The sequence below is a fragment of the Coregonus lavaretus genome, assembly GCF_964263955.1.
Source record: "Coregonus lavaretus genome assembly, chromosome: 28".
Taxonomy (NCBI): domain Eukaryota; kingdom Metazoa; phylum Chordata; class Actinopteri; order Salmoniformes; family Salmonidae; genus Coregonus; species Coregonus lavaretus.
This window is the reverse complement of record NC_140015.1, coordinates 11,310,139-11,337,242: the sequence shown is the minus strand read 5'-3', so window position 1 is coordinate 11,337,242 and position 27,104 is coordinate 11,310,139. Positions and strand designations below refer to the sequence as shown.

The 27,104-nt window shown below is 47.1% G+C and overlaps 1 protein-coding gene across 1 annotated transcript in view; it reads left to right on the top strand.

Moving 5' to 3' along the window:
* Positions 1-1,343: 1,343 nt before the first annotated feature.
* The window catches only part of LOC311104267 (synaptic vesicle membrane protein VAT-1 homolog), a 48,204-nt gene continuing 22,443 nt past the window's right edge, over positions 1,344-27,104 (top strand). The window contains exons 1-2 of the mRNA XM_084146054.1: positions 1,344-2,012; positions 13,455-13,662. Of these exons, the coding sequence (XP_084002180.1) occupies positions 1,593-2,012; positions 13,455-13,662 (628 nt within the window). The 5' untranslated portion in view covers positions 1,344-1,592. The remainder of the gene's footprint in view (positions 2,013-13,454; positions 13,663-27,104) is intronic.

Sequence of the window (27,104 nt, the reverse complement as noted above, 5' to 3'; positions counted from 1 at the left end):
CTAGGAAGAGTCTTGGTGGTTCCAAACTTCTTCCATTTAAGAATGATGGAGGCCACTGTGTTCTTGGGGACCTTCAATGAGGCAGACATTTTTTGGTACCCTTCCCCAGATCTGTGGCTCGACACAATCCTGTCTCTGAGCTTCCTTCGACCTCACGGCTTGGTTTTTGCTCTGACATGCACTGTCAACTGTGGGACCTTATATAGACAGGTGTGTGCCTTTCCAAATCATGTCCAATCAATTGAATTTACCACAGGTGCTCCAATCAAGTTGTAGAAACATCTCAAGGATGATCAATGGAAACAGGATGCCCTGAGCTCAATTTCGAGTCTCATAGCAAAGGGTCTGAATACTTATGTAAATAACGTATTTCTGTTTTTTATTTTTAATAAATTTGCAGACATTTCTAAAAACCTGTTTTCACGTTGTCATTATGGGGCATTGTGTGTAGATTCATTATGCAACATTTAATTAAATCCATTTTAGAATAAGGCTGTAACATAACAAAATATGGAAAAAGTCAAAGGGTCTGAATACTTTCGAAAGGCACTGTATGTAATAGTAATTAACCATTAGGATAGGGGGGAACATGTATGACAGCCAGGCACTTGTATTTGCAATATAAGTCGTAAGGCTTTCACAAGGTATTATATCTATTAGGCATGTATTCAGTAATATTTCTTCTTTATCTAATACATGTGTTTATTCGTTCACAACTAGGATGTTGCTGGGCCCAGCACATGCTGTGTGGTCCCATGGTCTTCTGGTACCAGTGCTGTGGGAAAGGATGCTAGGCTTAGCAGAGACAGCTCAGAAGTGAGTGCAGTGGAGGAAGGAAGAAAACAGAGAGACACAGATGTAATGCCAGTTCCTTAATATGTTGGCTCTATATAAAATAGCAATTAACGCTTAGCAGTGACAGACAGACAGACAGACAGACAGACAGACAGACAGACAGACAGACAGACAGACAGACAGACAGACAGACAGACAGACAGACAGACAGACAGACAGACAGACAGACAGACAGACAGACAGACAGACAGTATAGTAAAGATTGAGAAACACTGTACTATAGTTGCCTATGTTATTTGTCATTAGCATTACTGCCTGTGTGTATAAGTCACGGGGATGTGGGCTGGTGTGAAATGCCAGTGCTGAATTTTTGTCCCAGTCCGCCCCTGGCTATGCCGAAATGTATAGGCGGACCCAGTCAGTTTTGTCTATAAAATCCACTTGTCGTTCCTCCTCCTCAGTAACTCCTCTCTCCGGGTTTTGTAGCTCGCCTCCTTCTCATCCCACTCACACACACTGTTAGAGCGCGGAATTGACAACCTCTGGCCACTGTAGCTGTTGCGAGGCAGCCTGCTCTTTTCTCAGCTGAAGCTCTCATTGACTCGGGTCTGTGTCCTAATGCAAGGCTGCTGAAGAAGCTCTGAGAATCAGGTGTTTACTTCTCTCTTTGATCCTGACTAACTCAGAACCGACTCATCAACGCGTCATTACAGCAAAGCGCCTAAAGACAAGACTGATAAAAAAATAAGTGAACGTTTAATTTCAAGTCTTGTCACTGTCTACTAATATTCTTCACAATGTCTGGCGATGATGCACCTGCTCAGCAGCAAAACGCTGAGGAAACAAAGCAAGAGAATAAACCCAGCGAGGAGCCGAAAGCTGAGTCCAAGCCGGAGTCACCACCAGCCAGTGCCACCGAGGCGGCAGCCACACCGGCGGCGACCGAGAAGGTCCCCGAGGAAGAGCAGTTCACCTACCGCTCCCTGGTACTTTCCGGCTACGGGGGCTATGATAAGGTGAAACTGCAGGTGAAGAAGGGGAAGCCGGCACTCAAGGCCGGAGAAGTCATGGTGCGGGTCAAGGCATGTGGGCTGAACTTTGCCGACCTGCTGGCCCGGCAGGGTCTGTACGACCGGCTGCCGTCCCCGCCTGTCACGCCGGGGATGGAGTGCTCCGGGGAGATCGAGGCTGTGGGAGAAGAGGTGACCGATAGAAAAGTAAGCGCGCCGCATTCTCTCCGCTCTCTCCTCTCCAGCTCTCTCACTTCACCTGCTTCTGAAGCCTGTTTTAGAAATTATTTAGCCTACTCTTATGATTGCCTAGTAAACCATTTGACAATTTCCATGACCAAGAATATGTTGTCGCCTAGTTTTTTCCAAAGAAAGCACATTTGGTTAACTAATTTCTTGAGGTATTTGGGTTTATATCAGGCTGCTGTTTGATTTAGGGCGTGTCAGTCTTTGCTATTGATTTGAGCTGACAATCCCGTCTCATGTGTTCATGTTAGTAATCTATTACCAGCATCACCATCATCATCACCACATTCAACACTAAAAGCCTAGACCAATACATTTGAATTTGACTGTTATCTGATTTCAAAATAAGGCAGGCTATTTGTCCACAGTCACAAAATGACCAGAGAGTTGGAACAATGACAGCCCACACGAATAATGTAGCCTAATTCCCCTGCTGACTGCGTTGGAGGGGTTTTGCCAGCCTTGTCACTGGTGCGTAAATGGAGAGCATAGCAGCAGAGTACTCACTCAGTCTTCTGAGTGGAAAGTTACAAGCCGAGCAGTGCATTTGTTTTTTTTCATGCTTCCAGGTAAGGATCCAATTGTCTAATTGGCAGTGAGTTCAATGAAGCCAGCGCCCCTCGTCTACTTATAATCAAAATGCGTTGGTTTGCGCGCGGGAGATTGACAGCTCCAAATTGGGAGTCGCGCCAGCGGCTAGACAGCTAACCTGCTGAAAGGGGTAGCACTCTGTACTGTGGATTTGGAGAGATTGCAATGTTATCTCTACGTCTAGGGGATAGAAACATCGAGATAATTCAACCTTTTAAAAAACATTCAGCACTTAGCAAGTTAGAGCGCCGTGAGGGAATGGGAGGGAGGGAGGGAGGGGGGTTTAAGGGGAGGAGGTGGAGGAGGTGGAGGAGGAGGATGACGCCACGCCGTAGTGACACCGTTGCCTTTGTTACGGAGAGCGACAGTGGCGCACGCACTAAGTGAAAGGGAAAGGGCGAGGCGCAAGACCATGAGAAGACGAAAATGTAAATGATTACTCGCGCTCTTTGTCAACAGACATGTCTTTGGGAAAGTCACAAATCACCAACCATTCAATCTTGTGATTTTTTTTATCTATTTGAAATTAATATTGTTATATTTTGCATACACCGCCCATTAATCAGCATCTCTTTTAGGGTATACTGAGTATACCAAACATTAGGAACACCTTCCTAATATTGAGCTGCACCCCTTTTTCTCAGAACAGCATCAATTCGTTGGGGCATGGACTCCACAAGGTGTTGAAAGCGTTCCACAGGGATGCTGGTTGACTCCAATGCTTTCCACAGTTATGTCAAGGTGGCTGGATGTGCTTGGGGTGGTGGACCATTTTTGATACACACAGGAAACTGTTGAGCGTGAAAAACCCAGCAGCATTGCAGTTCTTGGCGCCTGGTACATACTACCATACCCCATTCATAGGCACTTAAATAATTTGTCTTGCCTATTCACCCTCCGAATGGCACACATACATACACAATCCATGTCTCAATTGTCTCAAGGCTTACAAATCATTCTTTAACCTGTCTCCTCCCTTTCATCTACACTGATTGAAGTGGATTTAACATGTGACATCAATAAGGGATCATAGCTTTCACCTGGATTCACCTGGTCAGTCTATGTCATGGAAAGAGCAGGTGTTCTTTTATTTTTTGTACACTCAGTGTATTTCCATACTATGAATATTTTGAAATAACTGTATTATTTTGCTTATCTGCTTATCTATCTTATATCTTCACATAAATCCGTTGTCATATAATCAGCATTACTTGTATGATAATAACATTGCCTATGCATTGATCATTCCAGGCTACCTCTCCTTGTTTGAATAGTGTGATGAGTCATGTTTGACTGACAGTTACATTACTGACGGCATGGCAACACCAACCACATCCTTTCAATGGAGCTAATAGCAACATATTGTGCCTAACATCCCTTTAAATGTGTTACATTTTTAATAATATTGCAATTTAGACATATAGTAGCCTAGAGATATTTTTGTTATATTATTTGAACCTGAGACCGAAAACCATCACAGATAAAACTATGAGAAAACCACAATGTTCGCTAAGCACAAAGACTTGATGTATATTCATTGCCATTTTTACAACACCAATCATATGTTCTGATGTTATAACCCTGTTATAAACCTTTATTGCTCTTAAACAATTGATTAACCTTACATTACAAAACTCATTGACATGAAAACAAATTGACCCAGGTGTAGACTAATTAAAATAAGAATACTCTGCAGTTGTGCTGATGTTACATTTGGACCATGTCAGCAAGAGCCATTAAAGCACAAAAGAGAAGGTGCCAGATCAGTCTAAGGCTGCGTCCCAATGGCACCGTATTCCCTATGTAGTGCACTACTTTGGACCAGTGCCCATAGGCCTCTGGGCAAAAGTAGTGCACTATATAGAGAATAGGGTGTCATTTTGGACGCACACTAATAAGAGCAGTGCACCTCTGTCTCAGCAGGGAGTGGTCATGTCCCTGACATCCACTGGACCTGAAGATCCGTAGGGATGAGATGAGCATATAGAAGCATCTATATACCAGAGTTATTAGTTCTGTGTTGGTCTTTGACAGCACAATGGTACTAGACAGCATAATATATGATATGACCCATGTCCTATTAGATACTTCTCTGGCCTCACTGCACTTTGTTAGTCATGCAGATTGGATTAGAAGGTCACACACACACACACACACACACACTGCAGTCCCAATACTACCCCTACCTTCCCCCAACTCCAACTCCCTAAATTAAGAGCCAATCTTCCTAATGGATAGAGATCTCTGTGTTTTGGCAGGAGGGAGCTCACACGGAATGTGCTGACCTTAGTTGTAGTCACTGTTTTTGGGAAGCTTCTACTCTCTCTCTCTCTCTCTCTCTCTCTCACACTCTCTCACAGACACATGCACACATACACACACACTGTCACTGAGTCTGCAGTGACACAGTGACTGGATGTGGGTTAATACTACAGTGACATCACCCCGAATAACCGCACGAACAGTGCAGGGAAAGGGGAAGAGTGAGTAAGTGACAAAAATAGGGAAATATCCCAAATTACACTCAAGTACCCATGACTGACAATCAACATCAGAACTTTCTTCACTAAATCCTTTCCTTTTTTGAGAGTATAGGCTTTAGCTGAGCTCTGGTAGGATCTGACCCATATGTTCTCAATTATCTCCCTCTGGCCCACATTGTCAGTCTGGTATTTCCTCCGTCCCTCCTACCTCGCTCCGATCCGTCCCTCTTGTCCTCCTTTTCGCTACAGATGGGAAGCACACTCGTAGCATGCGTTTTGCACAGTCTGTCTTGATATTCGGCCATAAACAACGAAGAGAGGAGAAAATCAGACGCCTGGAAACTTGGAGACAAACAGACATCATGTTTCTGAGTTGTCGTTCTTGGTTCCTCTCGGTTCTGTTGAGGTTTTTTGAGTGTGTGCTTTCATCAGTGTTATAACAACTATTATGTTACTGTGAACAGTTGTAGCCTATCAGTAACAGGATCCGCTATTGTAGTACCGTAGTCATGGTAACAGCTTCAATGGTAGAAAGAGCAGGTTGAAAGCACAGATTATAGGTACAACTCTAGGTAGGTTCCATCCTTGAACAGGGCGGGGCCGTGATCCTGACACATATAATGCTCCATGTATGACCGTCTCAGTCTCACACAGTTTACACGTTAGCAGACTAAAGGGTTTATAATTGTCCAAAACATGTACGCGTATGCACAGTAGTGTTCTTGTCAAGGCGTCAGTATAATGCAGTAGGCGAAGTCAGGCGCAGGACACAGAGCTAATCAAAAAGGCGTACTTTACTCGTAGGTAAAAGAATGAACAACAACCTCCACGCAGGGAGGGAACAAACCCGCACACTAACGACAACCGAAACATGAACAAACACGCACAACACACAGTGTGAGACAGAGGGTTAAATAGGGAAGACATAACTACATAATGGAAAAACAGGTGTGACCAATAACGACAAAACAAGTCGAACATAGATACATGGATCGGTAGCAGCTAGTACTCCGGTAACGACGAACGCCGAAGCCTGCCCGAGCAAGGAGGAGGGGCAGCCTCGGCTGAATCCGTGACAGTACCCCCCCTCCTTGACGCGCGGCCCCAGCCGTGCGCCGACCCCGGCCTCGGGGATGGCAAGGAGGACGCGGAGCAGGGCGGGTCAGATGACTCTGGTGGAAATCCCTCAACATGGAGGGATCGAGGATGTTCCTCCTAGGGACCCAGCACTGTTCCTCCGGACCGTACCCCTCCCACTCCACGAGATACTGCAGGCCCCCCACCCGACGCCTCGAATCCAAGATGGAACGGACCGAGTACGCCGGAGCCCCCTCGATGTCCAGTGGGGGCGGAGAAACCTCCCGTACCTCAGACTCCTGGAGTGGACCAGCTACTACCGGCCTGAGGAGAGACACATGGAACGAGGGGTTAATGCGGTAATTAATAGGAAGTTGTAACCTATAACAAACCTTGTTCAATCTCCTCAGGACTTTAAATGGCCCCACAAACCGCCGACCCAGCTTCCGGCAGGGCAGGCGAAGGCGCAGGTTTCGGGTCGAGAGCCAGACCCGGTCCCCCGGTGCAAACACCGGGGCCTCACTGCGGTGGCGATCGGCGCTCGCCTTTTGTCGCTTGATTGCCTGCTGCAGGTGTACATGAGCAGCGTTCCAGGTCTCTTCCGAGCGCCGAAACCACTCATCCACCGCAGGAGCCTCGATCTGGCTCTGATGCCAAGGTGCCAGGACCGGCTGATAACCTAACACACACTGGAAAGGCGTAAGGTTAGTAGAGGAGTGGCAGAGTGAGTTTTGGGCTATCTCTGCCCAGGGGATATAACCCGACCACTCCCCCTGCTGGTCCTGGCAATAGGACCTCAGAAACCTACCCACATCCTGGTTAACTCTCTCCACCTGCCCATTACTCTCGGGGTGAAAACCTGAGGTAAGGCTAATCGAGACCCCCAGACGTTCCATGAACGCCCTCCAGACCCGAGGTGAACTTGGGACCCCGATCCGACACAATATCCTCAGGTACCCCGTAGTGCCGGAAGACATGTGTAAACAGGGCCTCAGCAGTTTGTAGGGCTGTAGGGAGACCTGGCATAGGAATGAGACGGCAGGCCTTCGAAAACCGATCCACAACGACCAGGATCGCGGTGTTCCCTTTGACGGACCTTCCCCCCTCACAAAATCCACTGATAGGTGGGACCACGGCCGTTGTGGAACGGGTAGGGGTTGTAATTTCCCTCTGGACAGGTGTCTAGGTGCCTTACACTGGGCGCACACCAAGCAGGAGGAAACATAAACTCTCACGTCCTTGGCTAAAGTGGGCCACCAGTACTTCCCACTACGACAGTGCACTGTTCAACCGATGCCAGGATGACCAGAGGAGGGTGACGTGTGAGCCCAATAGATCAATCGATCACGAACCTCGAGCGGCATGTACATCCGACCCACTGGACACTGGGGGGGAGTGGGCTTGGTACGTAACGCCCGCTCTATGTCCGCGTCAACCTCCCACACCATCGGTGCCACCAGACACGACGCCGGGAGTATGGGAGTGGGCTCAATGGACCTCTCCTCTGTGTCATACAGTCGGGACAGGGCATCTGCCTTAGCGTTCTGGGAACCTGGTCTGTGAGAGTAAACACAAAACGAGTGAAGAACATGGCCCACCTTGCCTGACGAGGGTTCAACCTCCTCGCCGCCCGGATGTACTCCAGGTTACGATGGTTAGTCAAAATGAGAAAAGGGTGTTTAGCCCCCTCAAGCCAATGCCTCCACACCTTCAGAGCTTGAACCACAACTAACAGCTCCCGGTCCCCCACATCATAATTGCGCTCCGCCAGACTGAGCTTCTTAGAAAAGACAGCACAGGGGCGGAGTTTTGGTGGCATACCCGAGCGCTGAGAGTACAGCTCCAATCCCAGGCTCGGACGCATCCACCTCAACCTGTAATGCCAAGGAAGGATCCGGATGAGCCAGCACTGGAGCCGAAGTAAACAGGTCCTTCAGATGCTCAAAAGCCCTGTCCGCCTCAGCTGACCAATGCAGACGCACCGGTCCTCCCTTTAGCAAGGAGGTAATGGGAGCCGCTACCTGCCCAAAGCCCCGGATAAACCTCCGGTAGTAATTGGCAAAACCCAAGAATCGCTGCACCTCCTTCACAGCGGTTGGAGTCTGCCAATTACGCACGGCCGAAATGCGGTCAATCCATCTCCACACCTGACGCGGACAGGCGGTGTCCTAGGAAGGAGATGGACTCTTGGAAGAACAGACATTTCTCCCCGCCTTCACATACAGGTCATGCTCCAACAGTCTACCAAGCACCTGACGCACCAGGGACACATGCTCGGCCCGTGTAGCGGAGTATATGAGAATGTCATCAATATACACCACTACACCCTGTCCATGCAGGTCCCTGAAAATTTCATCAACAAAAGATTGGAAGACTGAAGGAGCAATCATCAAACCGTATGGCATGACGAGGTACTCATAGTGCCCCGAGGTGATACTAAATGCCGTCTTCCACTCATCTCCCTCCCGGATACGCACCAGGTTGTACGCGCTCCTGAGATCCAATTTAGTGAAGAAGCGCGCCCCGTGCAATGACTCCGTCATACTCGCAATCAGAGGTAATGGATAGCTGTATTTTACAGTGATCTGATTTAGACCACGGTAGTCAATGCACGGGCGTAAGCGACCATCCTTCTTCTTCACAAAAAAGAAACTCGATGACACAGGGGAAGTGGACGGCCGAATGTATCCCTGTCTCAGAGATTCCGAGACATATGTTTCCATAGCCGCCATCTCTTCCTATGACAGAGGATACACGTGACTCCGGGGAAGTGCAGCGCCTACCTGGAGGTTTATCGCACAATCCCCCTGTCGATGGGGTGGTAATTGAGTCACCTTCTTTTTACAGAAGGCGAGAGCCAAATCGGCATATTCAGGCGGAATGTGCATGGTGGGAACCTGGTTTGGACTTTCCACCGTAGTTGCCCCTACGGAAACACCTACACACCTCCCCAAGCACTGACTTGACCATCCCTTGAGAGCCCTCTGTTGCCATGAAATAGTGGGGTCATGAGAAGTTAACCAGGGAAGCCCCAACACCACGGGAAACGCAGGAGAATCAATCAGATATAGACTAATTATTTCCTCATGCCCCTCCTGCGTCTTCATCCAGAGTGGCGCTGTGACCTCCCTAATCAGACCTGACCCTAAAGGGCGACTATCTAGGGCATGGATAGGGAAGGGCACATCGACTGGCACAATAGGAATCCCTAACGTACGGGTAAACTGACGATCAATAAAGTTCCCAGCTGCGCCTGAATCTACTAGCGCCTTATGCTGGGAATGAGAAGAAAACTCGGGAAATACAACATTAATACACATATGCGCAACAGGGAGCTCTGGGTGAGTTGGGGGCCTACTCACCTGAAACGGTTCATCAGTGCGCTGCCTACTGCCTCGACTCCTTGAAGGCCCTCCCCAGCACCGACCAGCAGTGTGTCCTCTGCGGCCACAGTTGGTGCAGGGGACGGCCCCTCTACCGTTCTTCCTCATAGCAGCACCTCCAAGCTCCATAGGGGTGCTGGGGGATGGAATGGACGGCCCCTGATCCGGATGTCCGCGGGTAGCCAACAGGTTATCCAGTCGAATCGACATATCCACCCGTTGGTCCAGGTTTAGGTTGGTGTCCCTGCAGGCCAATTCCCGACGAACGTCCTCCCTCAAGCTGCAATGGTAGTGGTCGATGAGGGCCCTCTCATTCCATCCTGCGCTGGCAGCCAGAGTCCGAAAGTCCAGTGCAAATTCCTGCGCGCTCCTCTTCCCCTGTCTGAGGTGGAATAGACGCTCACCCGATGGACATCGGTGTAGGTGGTGGTGTAATCGGAGGAGGTATAGGGATACCTCCTCTCTCCCATCGCTCCATAGTGTTCACAACTCGTTCCATAGCGGTGCCGAGAGCCTGGATCATGGCTGCTTGTTGTTGGACGCGTTCCTCCATCGATCCGGCTGGCATAGCGGTACCTGCTGACTCCATGTAGATGGTGCGTGTTTCTGTCAAGGCGTCAGTGTAATGCAGTAGGCGAAGTCAGGCGCAGGACACAGAGCTAATCAAAAAGGCGTACTTTACTCGAAGGTAAAAGAATGAACAACAACCTCCACGCAGGGAGGGAACAAACCTGCACACTAACGACAACCGAAACATGAACAAACACACACAACACACAGTGTGAGACAGAGGGTTAAATAGGGAAGACATAACTACATAATGGAAAACAGGTGTGACCAATAAAGACAAAACAAGTCGAACATAGATACATGGATCGGTAGCAGCTAGTACTCCGGTGACGGCGAACGCCGAAGCCTGCCCGAGCAAGGAGGAGGGGCAGCCTCGGCTGAATCCGTGACAGTTCTAGAATATTGGACCGTTGGCTTTCATACTTTTGAATTCTCAGCACAGCTCAAGCAATTTCTCCAACTGTCAACACATTCAAATGAATAGAGGAAGCGTGCTGGAGATGCCTTCGTTGGGAATTGTGTCAACATATTCAAATGAATAGAGGAAGCGTGCTGGAGATGCCTTCGTTGGGAATTGTGGGCAAGTGCGCGTTCGGGCTGAGTGTCACCCGTGGTGGTGGTCTCAGAGCCGTGTAGCTATGTCACAATGGGAAGCCTATAATTTACGCTTAACAATGTTAGAGGACAACACTGCTGACACAACACAGTAGGATGAATACATTGTCCTTTGTCCTTTAATCTAATCTAGGCCCCATGAGAACATTAAGGTGCCATATTGAGTTCACAGCTATTCCTCCGGTTGAGACTAGAATCCATGATCTAACCAATTGGGGGCAAAATTGGCTACCCGGACTATTTGCACTGCCCCCCCACCCCATCCTTTTTACGCTGCTGCTACTCTGTTAAGTATTTATGCATAGTCACTTTAACTCTACCCACATGTACATATTACCTCAACTAGCCGGTGCCCCCGCACATTGACTATGCAACGGTACCCCCCTGTATATATAGCCTCCCTACTGTCACTTTATTCTATTGTATATATAGCCTCCCTACTGTCACTTTATTTTTTACTTCTGCTCTTTTTTTCTCAACACTTTTTTGTTGTTGTTTTATTCTTACTTTTTTGTTTAAAATAAATGCACTGTTGGTTAAGGGCTGTAAGTAAGCATTTCACTGTAATGTCTGCACCTGTTGTATTCGGCGCATGTGACCAATAAAATTTGATTTGATTTGATTTGATTTGATTTGAAATTTGCTGAGATCGTCAAACCACATAACCTCTGACTTGTAGCCCACATACCCCAAACCTGAATCACTAGTTGATGAAGGCCATTGCTGTACAGCAGCTGACCACAAGGCTCTTTGAGAATCTCCCCCTCATACACTGTGTGGTGACTTCATTGGAGACTGGAGAGTCAAGGGGGGAAAGGACATGAGAGAAGTAGGAAGGGGGTCACACAGTAACAGGTGTTGTGATAGACAAGTCACAAGGAGGACTTTGGCCTAGAGTGTGTTTTAGTGTGGGAGTATGTTCTGTGTGTGTGTTGTTCTTCTGTTTGCGTGTGTGCATGTGTGTGCGTTCTTCTGGTGTGTGTGTGTGTGTGTGTGTGTGTGTGTGTGTGTGCATGTGTGTGTGTGACGGCCACTCACATGCCTTACATGGGCACACAATACTTGCCGATGTAGTTGAATGTGATGGTTGAGTCATCAGTGTGTTTCCTGTTCGGCTCTAACGCCTCCACCTATTGATCCTACCTGCCACACTGGAGCTCCAATTAACAGACTGAGGGCAATGAGTTTCACTACAGACACAGTGAGATGGAGAGAAGGATTTGCAGAGGGAAATAAAGAGTCAGTGAAGATGAAGACTGATAGAAAAAGGAGTGAAAGAGAGAAAGAGGAAGGACTCAAAACGCATCAGCTTGAGACGGCGATATAAAGAGAAGGAGAGTGAATGAGAGGGAAGAGGGAGATCTCTCTAATTGGAGTGGATAGACAGACAGCGAGGCACATCGCTCCCTCCAGACCATTAGAGAGGCCCGGGCGGGCGGGAGGATGGTGGGGAGGCTGGGGCGGGAGGAGTGGGTTTGTTCCCAGGAGGAGAGAGCTTTTCTTGTGCTCAGCCATGGAGAAGAATTTTGGCAGGGCCGCTGATGAGTGGAGAGCGGCCAGGGGAGAAGATGGGACCCATTGTCCTGTCTCACTGATGAGGAAGAGGGGAAACGGGCAACTCCTCGCACAGGGCCAATGGAGGGAGGAGGAGAGAGGGAGGGAGGGAGATAGAGAAAGGGAGATGGGAGAAGGGACGGAGATGAAAAGAGAGGGGGTAGAGGAGATACTGTACAATACAGATAGAGTGAGACAGAGGGAGATGGCGAGAGAGAGAGACAATCAGAAGAGATACTGAAGGAGTGAGAGGGAGAGACAGTGAGGAAGAGTGACAGGTTGAGGGAAAGGGAGAGGAGTGGAGCGAGGGAAGGAAGGAGTCAGATGGATGTAGAGGTGGGGTGGAGGAGGGAGGAGGAAGAAAACAGGAAGAGGGTTTGAATGCAGTAGTGGGCTCTGTTTCCTGTGTCCCTGGTGTGTTCCTCCCTGATTGGCCAGTCCCTCTGCGGGGGGGGGGGGGGGGGGGGTTTACAGTGGGGCTCTTCCTCCTGGACAGACAGGAGAGGGTCGGAGGTTCCTGCTGCTCTGATAAGTCCGAATGGGGACAAGGCGCCCAAAACGACAAGCAGGGGAGAGGAGGGGAGGGGAGTTGGGGTGATAAAGAGAGAGGTGATTATTATCAGAGAGAGAGGAGTAGCAGTGGAGGCTAATGCCACATCATGTTATGTTGTTGACTGTTGTCACAGTGTGTGGTCAGAGTGAATGTTTTAACCTATAAGATGAACAACAAATGGGAAAATAACAGACCTGACCGCCACTGTCATTTGCATTGTGAAACTTTGCATTGTAAAATTCTGCCCAACACCAAACCACAAAACAACTGATCCCTTGCTTTCCATAAACATATCCACTTGTAACTTGTGAACTAAATGACATTACAGTAGATATACAGTAGTTAGGGTTGCAAAATTCCAGTAACTTTACCCACATTCCCAGGTTTTCCCAAAATCCTGTTTGGAGGATCCAGGATTTCCTGCTTATTCCCTCCTGATTCCGTGAATCTTCCAACCAGGATTCCTGGAAAACCTGGGAATTGTCAGAAATGTACTGGGATTTTGTAACCTTATAGTAAACCATGACTTACCCCCCCCCCCCCCCTTCTGTGATGTCATCACTTCCTGTCCATGCAGGTGGGTGACAAGGTGCTGGTACTGAACCGCTGTGGGCTGTGGCAGGAGGTGGCCGTGGTGCCCGCTACCCACACGTTCCTCATCCCAGAGGGCATGACCTTTGAGGAGGCAGCCGCCCTCCCCGTCAACTACATCACCGCCTACATGATGCTGTTTGACTTTGGCAACCTGAGGCCCAACCAGAGCATCCTCATTCACTCTGCTGCAGGTAGGAACCAATTACCATAGACACTGTGTAGGTAGGAACCAATCACCTGAAAAAGAAAAGGAAAGCCGCACACTCTAGGAGCTCAGATGCAATAATTTAATATCCTAATAACCAACGTTTCGACAGACAAGCTGTCTTCATCAGGGTATAATGACAAACACTGCAGGTCACAAGTTTATATAGTGTCAAAGGACACACGCAGGTGTCTGTAATCATGGCCGGGTGTGGCCTAATAGCATTGGTTAATTCACAGTTAAACAGAACATAGAAAAAACATGGATAGCATACGATCATAGATACAACTTGGCTACATAGGCCCACAAACATTTACAATGAATAGCAAAATCACAATAATCACAAGAATGGCTTCAAATCAAAGTCTACGTTGAGACCGAAGGGAGCAAGGGTCTTTAAATTAAAGATCCAGGCAGCCTCTCGTTTTAACAATAAGTCGTCGAGGTCACCCCCACTCCTAGGGAGGGTGACGTGTTCGATGCCGATATAACATAGGGACGAAATCGAGTGGTTCGCTTCCAAAAAGTGGGCAGCGACTGGGTATGTCGAGTTTTTGCACCTAATGGTGCTACGATGCTCAGAGATTCGTGCTTTTAATTCGCGCTTTGTTTTACCCACATAATGTTTACCACAAGTACAAGTTATAAGATAAATAACTGCCTTAGTGGAGCACGTAATAACACCTTTGATTGGGATCTGTTTCCCTGTTTGGGGGTGTTTAAAGGATCTACATTTGTAAGTGCCAATCACCATCACTGGGATAGGGACATAACCCATGAATGACCCATAGAATTAGAGAATGCACTATTGTAATTTTAATCCAATGACACACTCATTTCTTAGTATACACCCGCAGGCCAGCAGGGGGGTCTCTGCCATTCAAAGGAACATTCATGCATACATTGTGAATATGAATACATTCATTGGGAAAACACAGTGATAAGTCTTGAATGGTGTATAGGGCTAAAGCCATTGTCCAGTCCAGGTCAAACATGTTGTGTACTATAAACACAAGGAAATGCATCAGTCTGATTGGCAATCTGTATTGTTCCATAGCTTGTGTCTATGATTGTGTATTGTAACTATGTGAATTATGAGAAGGAATAGTATTGTAGATACTATGTAAGAGTATTGTAGATACTCCAGTACAGTATTGTAGATACTACTTAATATCCAACCCTGTGTATGTCAGTACCGAGTAGAGCAGAGAAGTGGTGAGAGTTGGGGTTGGAGGAGCACCTGTCACCTGGCTTTGGGGGTCAGAGTGCACTGTGTGGGGGTGGAGGAATAGGGAATGGGGGAGTGAGGGGGTGTAAGCACCTGGGTATGGGTGTGTTGAGGTTTTGAGTGTTTTTGAGCGTAAGAGCGTGAGTGTATCGGTTGTGTGTCAAGGACAAGGCCAGCTGGTCAAAATGGAAGACACTTCTTTTTTATTCTTCCTGTGTGTACAGTACATGCATGCCTGCGGTGTGCATCTGTGTATGTCAACACCTTATGTAGTGTGGTTGCATTGGGAATCAGAGAGGTATCATGTGCTGTTTGGGTAGAGGTGTAATGCAATTGGTTTTAGGTAAGGGAGCGCAAAAAATATATTTAAATGACGTCATCATTTCCTCAATCAAAGTTTCTACCGACAGATGTAGCCTATTGAATGTCATTGTAGAATAGGCCTATGGATAAAATGCATCCTCCGATTGCAACGTCTGTCTATGCCCACACATATTGTCTCAAGACAATGTTCTATTTTTAATACCCACAAACACCAAGTTAAGCATACCTCATTTCAAAATAGGCTATCAATCGTGAATGATAATTCTTCACGTTTTACCGGTGAAACGTCCAAACTGCATCTGCATCTGTAAAATGCAAAATAATCATTATATGATCTTGTGAGGCATTGATTCAGCTTTGATCTAACTTTACTAAACGAGCACCATTGTGAGAAGCGATAATCTTCTATTTGTAATAATAATAAGTGATGACAAGGACTATTAGGCGTAGACAACATATCTTGATGAGTGTTATTTTAAGTAATTGGAGCACCCTTCCTGGTGCTGAAAGGACAGAGACAGGATTGCGCAATGATGTTAAAGAAGTTGAACTAACTTGTGGTTGTCAAGCTCGTTGAAGGACGGGTCAGACCAAGGCGCAGCGTGAAATGCATACATGTTTATTATTCAAAATAAACACACAAACAAAACAACGTAACGTAACGTGAAGTCCTCAGGCTGAACACAATACAAGCCTTTACACGGAACAAGATCCCACAACAACTGACAGCCAACAGGCTACTTAAGTCTGATCCCCAATCAGAGACAACGAGCGACAGCTGCCTCTGATTGGGAATCACACCCGGCCAAACATAGAAACACAAAACCTAGAATGAGAACATAGAAATAACAACATAGAACTCCACACCCTGACTCAACATACTAGAGTCCCATAAGTCAGGGCGTGACAGTACCCCCCCCCCCCCAAAGGTGCGGACTCCGACCGCACAAACCTGACATAACAGGGTAGGGTCCGGGTGGGCATTCCGCCTCGGAGGCGGATCCGGCTCCGGGCGTGACGACCACATTCTCTCAGCCTCCCCGTTGCGCCCCTGGTCTGGTCTGGACCTCGGTGCGCTGCTTCCCCTCTCCTTCCTCCCACGATGTACCAAGCCCTGTCTGGACCCTGGTGTGGGAGACCCTGAACCTGGAGAGGGGCTGACGTCTGGGTCTGGACTAGAGCCGCTGACCGGAGCTAGACTGGGTACCGGTGGAGCGGACTACTCTGGCTCCGGACTGGAGCCGCTGACCGGAGCTGGACTAGGCACCGGTGGAGCGGACTCCTCTGGCTCCGGAGTGGAGCCGCTGACCGGAGCTGGATTGGGCACCGGTGGAGCGGACTGCTCTGGCTCCGGAGTGGAGCAGTTGACCGGAGCTGGACTAGATCCCGGTGGAGCGGACTGCTCTGGCTCCGGAGTGGAGCAGCTGACCGGAGCTGGATCAGGTGCCGGTGGAGCGGACTGCTCTGGCTCCGGAGTGGAGCAGCTGACCGGTGCCGGACCAGGAACACGCACCACTGGTCTGGTGCGAGGAGCAGGCACGGGCCGGTCCGGACTGGCGACACGCACCACTGGCTTGGTGCGTGGAGCAGGCACGGGCCGTACCGGACTGGGAACACGCACCACTGGCCTGGTGCGAGGAACAGGAACGGGCCGGGCCGGACTGAGAACACGCACCACTGGCTTGGTGCGGGGAGCAGGCACGGGCCGTACCGGACTGGGAACACGCACCACTGGCTTGGTGCGAGGAACAGGAACGGGCCGGGCCGGAGTGGGCACACGCACCACTAACTTGGTGCGAGACACAGGCACGAGGTGTACCGGACTGGGAACTGATGTTAGAGATCTCCGACTGTACCAGTCTTTCACTCTCCGCGCCCAGTCCTCCTCCCGTGAGGACTCCTCCCTGAGCCACCACGAGTGCAGTGGGTAGGGTCCGGGTGGGCATTCCTCTTCTCCATCGATCCCCGACCACCCTTTTAGCCCCCCCCCAATTATTGGGGCTGTCTCTCGGGCTTCCTCCTCGGCCGGCGCCTTCTGTGTTGCCGTTGCTCCTCTCTAAACCGGGCCTCCACTGTCTCCTCCCAAGGACGGCGATCCATCCCAGCCTGAATCTCCTCCCATGTCCAGGATGTCTGCTCCTGGGCACGCTGCTTGCTCCATTTTTGGTGGGATCTTCTGTCACGCTCGTTGAAGGACGGGTCAGACCAAGGCGCAGCGTGAAATGCATACATGTTTATTATTCAAAATAAACACACAAACAAAACAACGTAACGTGAAGTCCTCAGGCTGAACACAATACAAGCCTCTACACGGAACAAGATCCCACAACAACTGACAGCCAACAGGCTACTTATGTCTGATCCCCAATCAGAGACAACGAGCGACAGCTGCCTCTGATTGGGAATCACACCCGGCCAAACATAGAAACACACAACCTAGAATGAGAACATAGAAATAACAACATAGAACTCCACACCCTGTCTCAACATACTAGAGTCCCATAAGTCAGGGCGTGACAGTGGTGCTGAAGGAGGAACAAACAACAATAATTTGCAGTATAGCCTGATAGGCCTACGACTATGTGATATAGCTATTTGTAGGCTATAGCCTAATGGAAATACATATAGCTTAATATCATTGCACTGTTTGCGAGGAGAGCTTTAGTTGTGAGTAGGCATTTCATTGTATTGTGTAGCTTACACTACACTGTATCATAAATAAACTTTGATTTGATAAGCTTGAACTCATGGTTACAATATACCCTATTACAGGATAAAAGAAAACAGAGGTGAACTATCAATTTTATAATTTATTTATACAGATTAAACATTTACATTTACATTTTAGTCATTTAGCAGACGCTCTTAACCAGAGCGACTTACAGGAGCAATTAGGGTTAAGTGCCTTGCTCAAGGGCACATTAACGTCATTTAGCAGACGCTCTTAGCCAGAGCGACTCACAAATTGGTGCGTTCACCCTATAGCCAGTGGGATAACCACTTTACAATTTGGGGGGGGGGGGGGGGGGGGGGGGGGGTTAGAAGGAATACTTTAGCCTATCCCAGGTATTCCTTAAAGAGGTGGGGTTTCAAATGTCTCCGGAAGGTGGTGAGTGACTCCGCTGTCCTGGCGTCGTGAGGGAGCTTGTTCCACCATTGGGGTGCCAGAGCAGCGAACAGTTTTGACTGGGCTGAGGGGGAGCTGTGCTTCCGCAGAGGAAGGGGAGCCAGCAGGCCAGAGGTGGATGAACGCAATGTCCTCGTTTGGGTGTAGGGACTGATCAGAGCCTGAAGGTACAGGGGTGCCGTTCCCCTCACTGCTCCAAAGGCAAGCACCATGGTCTTGTAGCGGATGCGAGCTTCAATTGGAAGCCAGTGGAGTGTGCGGAGGAGGGGGGTGACGTGAGAGAACTTGGGAAGGTTGAACACCAGACGGGCTGCGGCATTCTGGATGAGTTGTAGGGGTTTAATGGCACAGGCAGGGAGCCCAGCCAACAGCGAGTTGCAGTAGTCCAGACGGGAGATGACAAGTGCCTGGACCAGGACCTGCGCCGCTTCCTGTGTAAGGCAGGGTCGCACTCTCCGAATGTTGTAGAGCATGAACCTGCAGGAGCGGGTCACCGCCTTGATGTTGGCGGAGAACGACAGGGTGTTGTCCAGGGTCACGCCTAGGCTCTTCGCACTCTGGGAGGAGGACACAGCGGAGTTGTCTACCGTGATGGCGAGATCATGGAACGGGCAGTCCTTCCCGGGGAGGAAGAGCAGCTCCGTCTTGCCAGGGTTCAGCTTGAGGTGGTGATCCGTCATCCATACTGATATGTCTGCCAGACATGCAGAGATGCGATTCGCCACCTGGTGATCAGAAGGGGGAAAGGAGAAGATTAGTTGTGTATCGTCAGCGTAGCAATGATAGGAAAGGCCATGTGAGGATATGACAGAGCCAAGTGACTTGGTGTATAGGGAGAAAAGGAGAGGGCCCAAAACCGATTAAACATGCTATCAAATCAATTGACCAAGTAGTGAACATAAATCATTACTATGTAGAATTGCAGGAAATTCGTTTTTAAAAACAGCCTTAAAATCAAGCTTTTGGTGTGGTGTTTTCATGCATCTCAATAAACTATAACCTAAATGCATTATTACCTCCAACTTGGCCCAATTCACAATTACAATTGCCCACCCTGACAAACCAAGCTAGAGCTGCATCGGTCTCAACCAATAGCCAATATAGTCTAAATATCCCAAGCAGGGCTACAGCAACTTCCAGAGGGTGTCAGGCTCCTTGGGCTTTGCGGTGGCCAGTCTTGTTTGGGTGTCCTTGGAAGAACGGTGTTAACGTAACCAAGTGGTCGCATATCGTTTTGGGTTCCACTGCGCAAGAGGGGGTCCGTGGAGTTTTCTGAACATCAATGCAGACACAGGGTGAATTTGGATCCTACATCTCGCTGGAGTGATAAGGTCATGTGGCTAAACTCCGCAGAGCTGCAGGGAATGAGACATTTAGCCTCCGACAGGCCTCTGCAGTGCACACACGTAGCCTACATTTCTTCATCATTCTCGCCACCGCCAGAGTGAAAACAGGGATGAAACCACCATTTATCTACGCTATATATACACAAGTATGTGGACACCCCTTCAAATGAGTGGATTAGGCTATTTCAGCCCCACCCGTTGTTGGCAGGTGTATAAAATCAAGCACACAGCCATGCAATCTCCATAGACAAACATTGGAAGTAGAATGGCCTTACTGAAGAGCTCAGTGACTTTCAACGTGGCACAGTCATAGGATGCCACCTTCCCAACAAGTCAGTTTGTCAAATTTCTGCCCTGCTAGAGCTGCCCCGGTCAACTGTAAGTGCTGTTATTGTTAAGTGGAAACGTCTAGGAGCAACAACAGCTCAGCCGCGAAGTGGTAGGACACACAAGCTCACAGAAGGGGACCGCGAAGTGCTGAAGCACGTAGCGTGTAAAGACTGTCTGTCCTTGGTTGCAACACTCACTACTGAGTTCCAAACTGCCTCTGGAAGCAATGTCAGCACAAGAACTGTTCGTCAGGAGCTTAATGAAATGGGTTTCTATGGCCAAGCAGCCGCACACAAGCCTAAGATCACATGCACAATGCCAAGCGTTGGACTCTGGAGCAATGGAAACGCGTTCTCTGGAGTTATGAATCAAGCTTCACCATCTGGCAGTCCGACGGATGAATCTGAGTTTGGCAGATGCTAGGAGAAGGCTACCTGCCCGAATGCATAGTGCCAGCTGTAAAGTTTGGTGGAGGAGGAATAATGGTCTGGGGCTGTTTTTCATGGTTCGGGCTAGGCCCCTTAGTTCCAGTGAAGGGGAATCTCAACACTACAGCATACAATGACATTCTAGACGATTCTGTGCTTCCAACTTTTTGGCAACAGTTTGGGGAAGGCCCTTTCCTGTTTCAGCATGACAATGCCCCTGTGCACAAAGCGAGGTCATACAGAAATGGTTTGTTGAGATCTGTGTGGAAGAACTTGACTGGCCTGCACAGAGCCCTGACCTCAACCCCAATCGAACACCTTTGGGATGAATTGGAACGCCGACTGTGAGCCAGGCCTAATCACCCAACGTCAGTGCCCGACCTCACTAATGCTCTTGTGGCTGAATGGAAGCAAGTCCCCGCAGCAATGTTACAACATCTAGTGGAAAGCCTTCCCAGAAGAGTGGAGGCTGTTATAGCAGTAAAAGGGGGACCCACTCCATATTAATGCCCATGATTTTGGAATGAGATGTTCAACAAGCAGGTGTCCACATACTTTTGGTCATGTAGTTTATCTCTTAGGCTGCTATACATGTTTACAGTGTTTGGTTTGTCATTCTAGCGTTCTTAATGGAATTTTTGTGGTATTTCAACATAATTTATTTCAAATTGATCAGAGTACATTTTCCAGAAATCGTTTTACCAGCTCCGTGTATTATAAAAATGAAAAAATGTGAGGGTGCGCAGCTCCCGCACCTCTCTGATTCAGAGGGGTTGGGTTAAATGCAGAAGACACATTTTGGTTGAATGCATTGAGTTGTGCAACTGACTAGGTATCCCCCTTTCCCCTTTCCTTACCCCGTGCTCCGGCAACACTACACTGCGTTTGGGACAGTATGTGGGTAGATATGGCTATGAGAAGCACAGATGAACTATCCATCTGTGTACGTTAGAGAGGAACCACGTCACTCTACTCTGAGTACCATGGGACAGTCAGTGCAGGTGTGTGTTACCCTTAACATGGAACACAATAATTACGAGATTGAGTATGAGATTAATTTATTACTGTAATATACACAAGTGTGTTTTAGAGCTAGCGGAGGCTAATGAGTCAGGCTAATCACTCAGTGAAAGGTCACCGTGGAATTCACAGGTGTTTATTTTCATTACTATTATTTAGCTGATGTCATTCATCAACTTGGACCTTGGAGACTTGATGTGGAAGTGGAACTCAGTTTGCTTGGGATTTTTGTGCACTGTAAAAGTGGATGGTTTCCATAGAAGAGGGGGCGTGCGACACTAAGTGTTCCCCCTGGTATGGTAGAGTGTAGTGTAGTCCCAAATGGCACCCTAATCCCTACATAGTGCACTACCTTTGACCAGAGCCTATTTAGGGAATTATGTTCCATTTCGGACACAGTCTACGCAGGGCTGGACCTCTGGTTTCTCATGGCTCCCAGCCAGCCAGCCCTTGGCTCTCCAGCTGTCTGTATGGACGTAAGGATTAGAACAAAGGATTACTGAATCCATGAGAGAAACATTTGCCTAACAGCCTCTTTGCCTGAAGCATCATTCTTCTTCACTCTTTCTTTATGTTTGAAATCCCTCATGATATTACACACACCCACTCAGGGTCATGAAACAATCTATAGATTTATATATTCTTCACTGATTGTAGATTTAGTTTCAAATGCAGTTATTGTGTTTGTAACATTAGAAGCAGTAGTTACACTAGCTGCAGCAGCAGTGGTACTTTTATATGCTATTTTTTTTAGTACACACATTTAGGCGCTATTCCCACTATGAGAGATGAAGGAGAGTTTGAGGAGCAGAGTGGCGAGATTTCTACTTTTCAATTCACATTACATCCTTGCCTCACCTTTCGTTGTGGCAGGCAACACAAAATTATTGGTCCGCAGCTCAAATTGACCGAAATATCACAGTTGCCACTAGCCAGTAAGCAAAAAGTATTCAACAATCCGAGCAACTTTTCTTCTAAAATATATTACAATATTGAATGATGCAACCAAACCATATTACACTCTTGAATAATGCAACAATCCACAAGCATGTACAGACAATGAAAGGGTTTAGTTTCTCGTCAGTATGTAATAGGAGGGATATGAACAGGGTCTCCCACGTCTTAGACCTTTAGACCAAGAGGAAATTCCCTCTTGGACCGAGGGCAGACACTGGTTTGGAAGTTTGCAGGCGGGGCTACCTCATCACGGGACCATGACCGACTCATGTCTGCTACATTCACCCATCTTTGACCTCCTCCCCTATGAGAGACCGCCATTGTAACAGGCGAGATATAAACCTGGGTCCCATATCCACAAAGCTTCTCAGAAAATATCCTAGGAATCCTGATTAAACCGTTTTTAAGACAAAAATAACTCCCAGCTCAGTGTTTTAGGATGATGTTAAGACACTGCCCAGACAAACTCTGAGCCATGAGTAAAATCAACTCATAAAAGTTTCTCAGCTGGTAATCACGACAGTTTGAGGTACCGCAAAGGAAAGATAGTGATGACGCTCATTGCATTGTTGCAAATGATCGGGAATAACCAATCGCAATGAGGCATCGCCAGCTGTGAACTCTATAGCACACTCCAGACAAGCACGGTGAATATTGACTGTACATCAAACGTTGCAACGGTAAAACATTTGATATAATTTTGCCTGACACGATCGCTTCTCTTAATTTTCGCCTAATATGTTGGCATGCATATATATATATTTTTTAAAACAAATTCTGATGGTTGTTAAAAGCAATACAATATCACCGTTATATCAACACACTTGTCACTGCCATTTAACAACTCTAAATCGCATTGGCACAGTCGGCCTCTAGTCACTTGTCGATAATGTTGCAAACAACGTTACATACAACATTTGAAAGGTCTATCATTTTCATCGAACACAATTGTTAGAAATTGCGTAATTCAAATCTGGTATTGGAATAAGAGAAAACATAATCAAGAGATATTCAATCCAAGCTAAATTTATTATATGCAAAATGTATGTATGATAAGTATGAAGGTTCGTATACGGGCTCACTGAAAAACCACGCAGGGCAGACAGAGAACTAAACCATTGTTTACAGATTCTTTCTCAAATACTCTGACAGATAGTTCCCACCTCTTCTGTTGGCCAATCAGAGTAAAGGACTGAGTGTGGTTTAGACTTTACTCAGCCAATCCGTTGGCGCACGGGTTAGTCCCAACCCCTTGGCGCTCCACCCCTTGGCGATCCACCTTTCCCAGGCATAAGTTGCTGTCATAATAACCTGTAGAGTCAGCACCCAATCTGTACTCCATGTACCTACGTTCAAGGACGGTTTCACAGACAACAAAGAGAGAGTGTTCGTATCTGTAAGAAATACAAGTCTTATCTGTCCTTCCCCCTAACGTTCCTTACATGAATCACAGCCTGTTATGTGAAACAATTTATATCAGTATAGTACAAACCTATGCTCCTCATTAATGCATTCCTTCTAAGCTATTCATCACTTCAATCCAATTATTAGAAAATAGAACCTCACAATCAAAGTTAACATAAGCCCTAGATGCCTTCAATTTATAGGCATGTCCAATTTAGGCATCTTTTTTAACAACGTGATATTGCTCTCCAAAGGGATAACTTTAAATAACATAATGTAGGTAATTAAATAATCGAAATAAAAACATGTTTATTTATTAGCCTTTTTGTTATAAGTATTTAGGCATATCATGTGAAATAGGCCTCGTGAAATCATTGTCAAGGGCCCAAGAGAGACTTGCATGTATATCTAGATTATTTATGGATTGATTATATAGAATTATCAAAACATTATTTGGATAACTCCAAAACAATTGCATGTGGCACAGGAACCACTGACTCGCTGCATTTTTCTATTATCAAGACACCTGCTGGTAACTCTTAATGGGTTAGGACAGCTCATGAGGTGTCCTAAATATCTGTCGACTAGGTGTGACTCTTATGACTAAAGAGGCTTTATGCATAGCTTTTATTTTTACCCGTAAGAGTAGGAGTAAAATGTCTCTATTCTCAGCACTTACGACCAATTTTATACTCTGTGACGCTTTGTGGATATGGGCTCGGGTCTCCCATGGGAGCAACCAACGTCTTAGACCAAGGCTGCATTCCAAACACATTCATTTTACCCCCTCAGCCCTTGCACTAGCCACTTTCCCTCGGGAAAATCTGCGTCGAAACCGGATGCAATTTGATTGCCATCTTAAGTGGAGGTCCAATTCACAAACATTGCCCTCTAGGCCCAATTCACAAACATTGCCCTCTAGGCCCTCGATTTAGCTCGAGGGAGCGAGTGAAGAACTTTGATCACCTGTGGGGTTGATATGACCCACAATTCAATGCAAACTGTATTCATGTGTCAAACTCCGGTGCCTGCGCAGTGTCAAATTGATTTAACATGGCTGCATTTTCGGCATGTGAGACAAAATTAGGACGCTAGCTTGCTAACACACATATATATATATAGATGACATTGATTTTAGCATTGGCAAATCGGAATGATGCTCAAATTGGCTTAGTCTTGTAGTAAGGAGCCTGTAAAATGTAGCTAGCTTCATAAACATGTTTTTGGTAATTCATAAATGTATTGGAATAAATGACCATACTATAAAACTAGTTAGCCATCTATGGGTAACTGTAGCTAGTTACCTGACAGGAGTGCTAGCTAGCTACATTAGCTTACTAGGTACATTAATAACTTTAGGTTCGTTGTTTTTAAACTCAACTTCAAGATTTCCAACAAGGACGTTGCCTCCGATCATCACTCTCCCTTGCTTGGGCAAGGGACATTTAAGTTACACTCGGCTGTGCGGATGTAACACGTAATTCAAGGGCTGAGGGTATAGGGCCGAGGGCTGTCTACTTTGTGTTTGGATTGCAACACAAGAGAAAATTCCCTCTTGGGCTGAGGGCGGACACTAGTTTTGAAGTTCGCAGTCGGCGCCAACTCAATAAATGTTTACCCCTCCCATACGAATATAAAAGACAGTAACGTTATCATACAGTGTCATTCATATTATAATATAGGCTACACAGCTAGCTAGCTAGTTAAACAAAATAATTTATGCATCCTCACATAAACGTGCTGGCTGTAGCTATATGCTGACGATTAGCTGAACCATAGCATGACAGGAGCTCTTAGGCTTACACTAGCTACCATATTAAAGTAACCTTAGAACAAACCAGGCTTCATTTTATCAACATCATGGAAGTCATTATGAGGTAAAAGCAAATTACGACTGAAAACGTTGATAATTCCCTGGGGAGTAGCTTCTTGCCTGGATCTCAGTGCAGTCAAGCAACAAAACAAAAATACACTGTTGAGATATAAAGCTACGGTGACAATATCAGAATGTAACAGGCTACTACTACAATTTCAGGTACAAATTCAATAAAACAAGTAAATAAAATAAGGAAAATGTCTGTACATTTCAGCTGTTTCAAAAACATTGCTATGCTATTAAAATGTTTACTGTAAGAGTGTTGGCTTAACAAGACAATTCTGTTTACACTGCCATGCTCGGAGGGGGCAACTGTCGGGCGAGTGTCGTGTGCTACCTCCAGAGGTAGCGGTCGAGACGTGAGAAGTTCACAAGTTTATATTGCAGTATATGTGTAGCCGACGGTATTTTTGCGAAAAGTCTAGTAAGTGTGAAGCCCTTCTTATTAGTACACATCCACCCTTGTTTGGTCCCTTGCTAACACCTCTGATTGGTTGGGTCATGTGGCCTCCTCCCCCTCACATGGTGGTGGAGGGTGTTGGGTAATGACGTTGCTACAGCCTGAGAGTCTGTCAGAACATGTCTCTGAATTTAGACTCTAGATTAGTGTCAGAGCTCAAACAGTGTGTGTGTGTGTGTGTGTGTGCACAACCACAACCACATCCCCACTAATGGTATGTGCGTGGGTGCTTTTTTTATTAGGGTGGTTGTGTGTCAGTGGATGTCTGTCTTGCTCTTGCATAGGTGATATTAAAAACACAACCGCCTATTGAATCATATCTCTAACCTACAGTTTTACACGCGTGTACAAAACTTCAGTGTATACGGATACATGTCTTTAATAGTGGACACAGACAAGCCAGTTAGCGTTTTAATAACATTCAGTGACTCCATTTGTACAGCTCTGTATATTAAAACAGCAGATGGTACTGCATGAGGACACAAGGAGACATTTCTCATATCCAATCACAGGGCATGGCCAGACAGATATGATTTAATTGTCTGTCATTTTCATTGGCAATAAATCAATATATAGATCAACAGCCAGCTTCTTATCTTGGCGACCATAGGGTCATTGTTTGATGAGCAATCTTCTGCTTCCGCTGTCATCAGTCTCTTCATCAATGTTACTCAGTTTCTTCCCTCTTATCGACCTGTGGTGCCGTAGAGCCATGCTGGTGAATAAGAGACTATTAGAGCTCTGTCTATGGCTCTATGTGGCTCTATGGGGGTGCTGCTTCGTGTTGTCAACAGGCTGCTAACTTGTTGGCTCCCACTGTGAGGACCCAGGCAGAGAGGTGTCTAGCTCATTGCCAGCAGCAGCAGCATCAGCAGCAGCAGCAGCAGCAGCACCACCCCCCACCCACCTCATGACAAGGACACATACT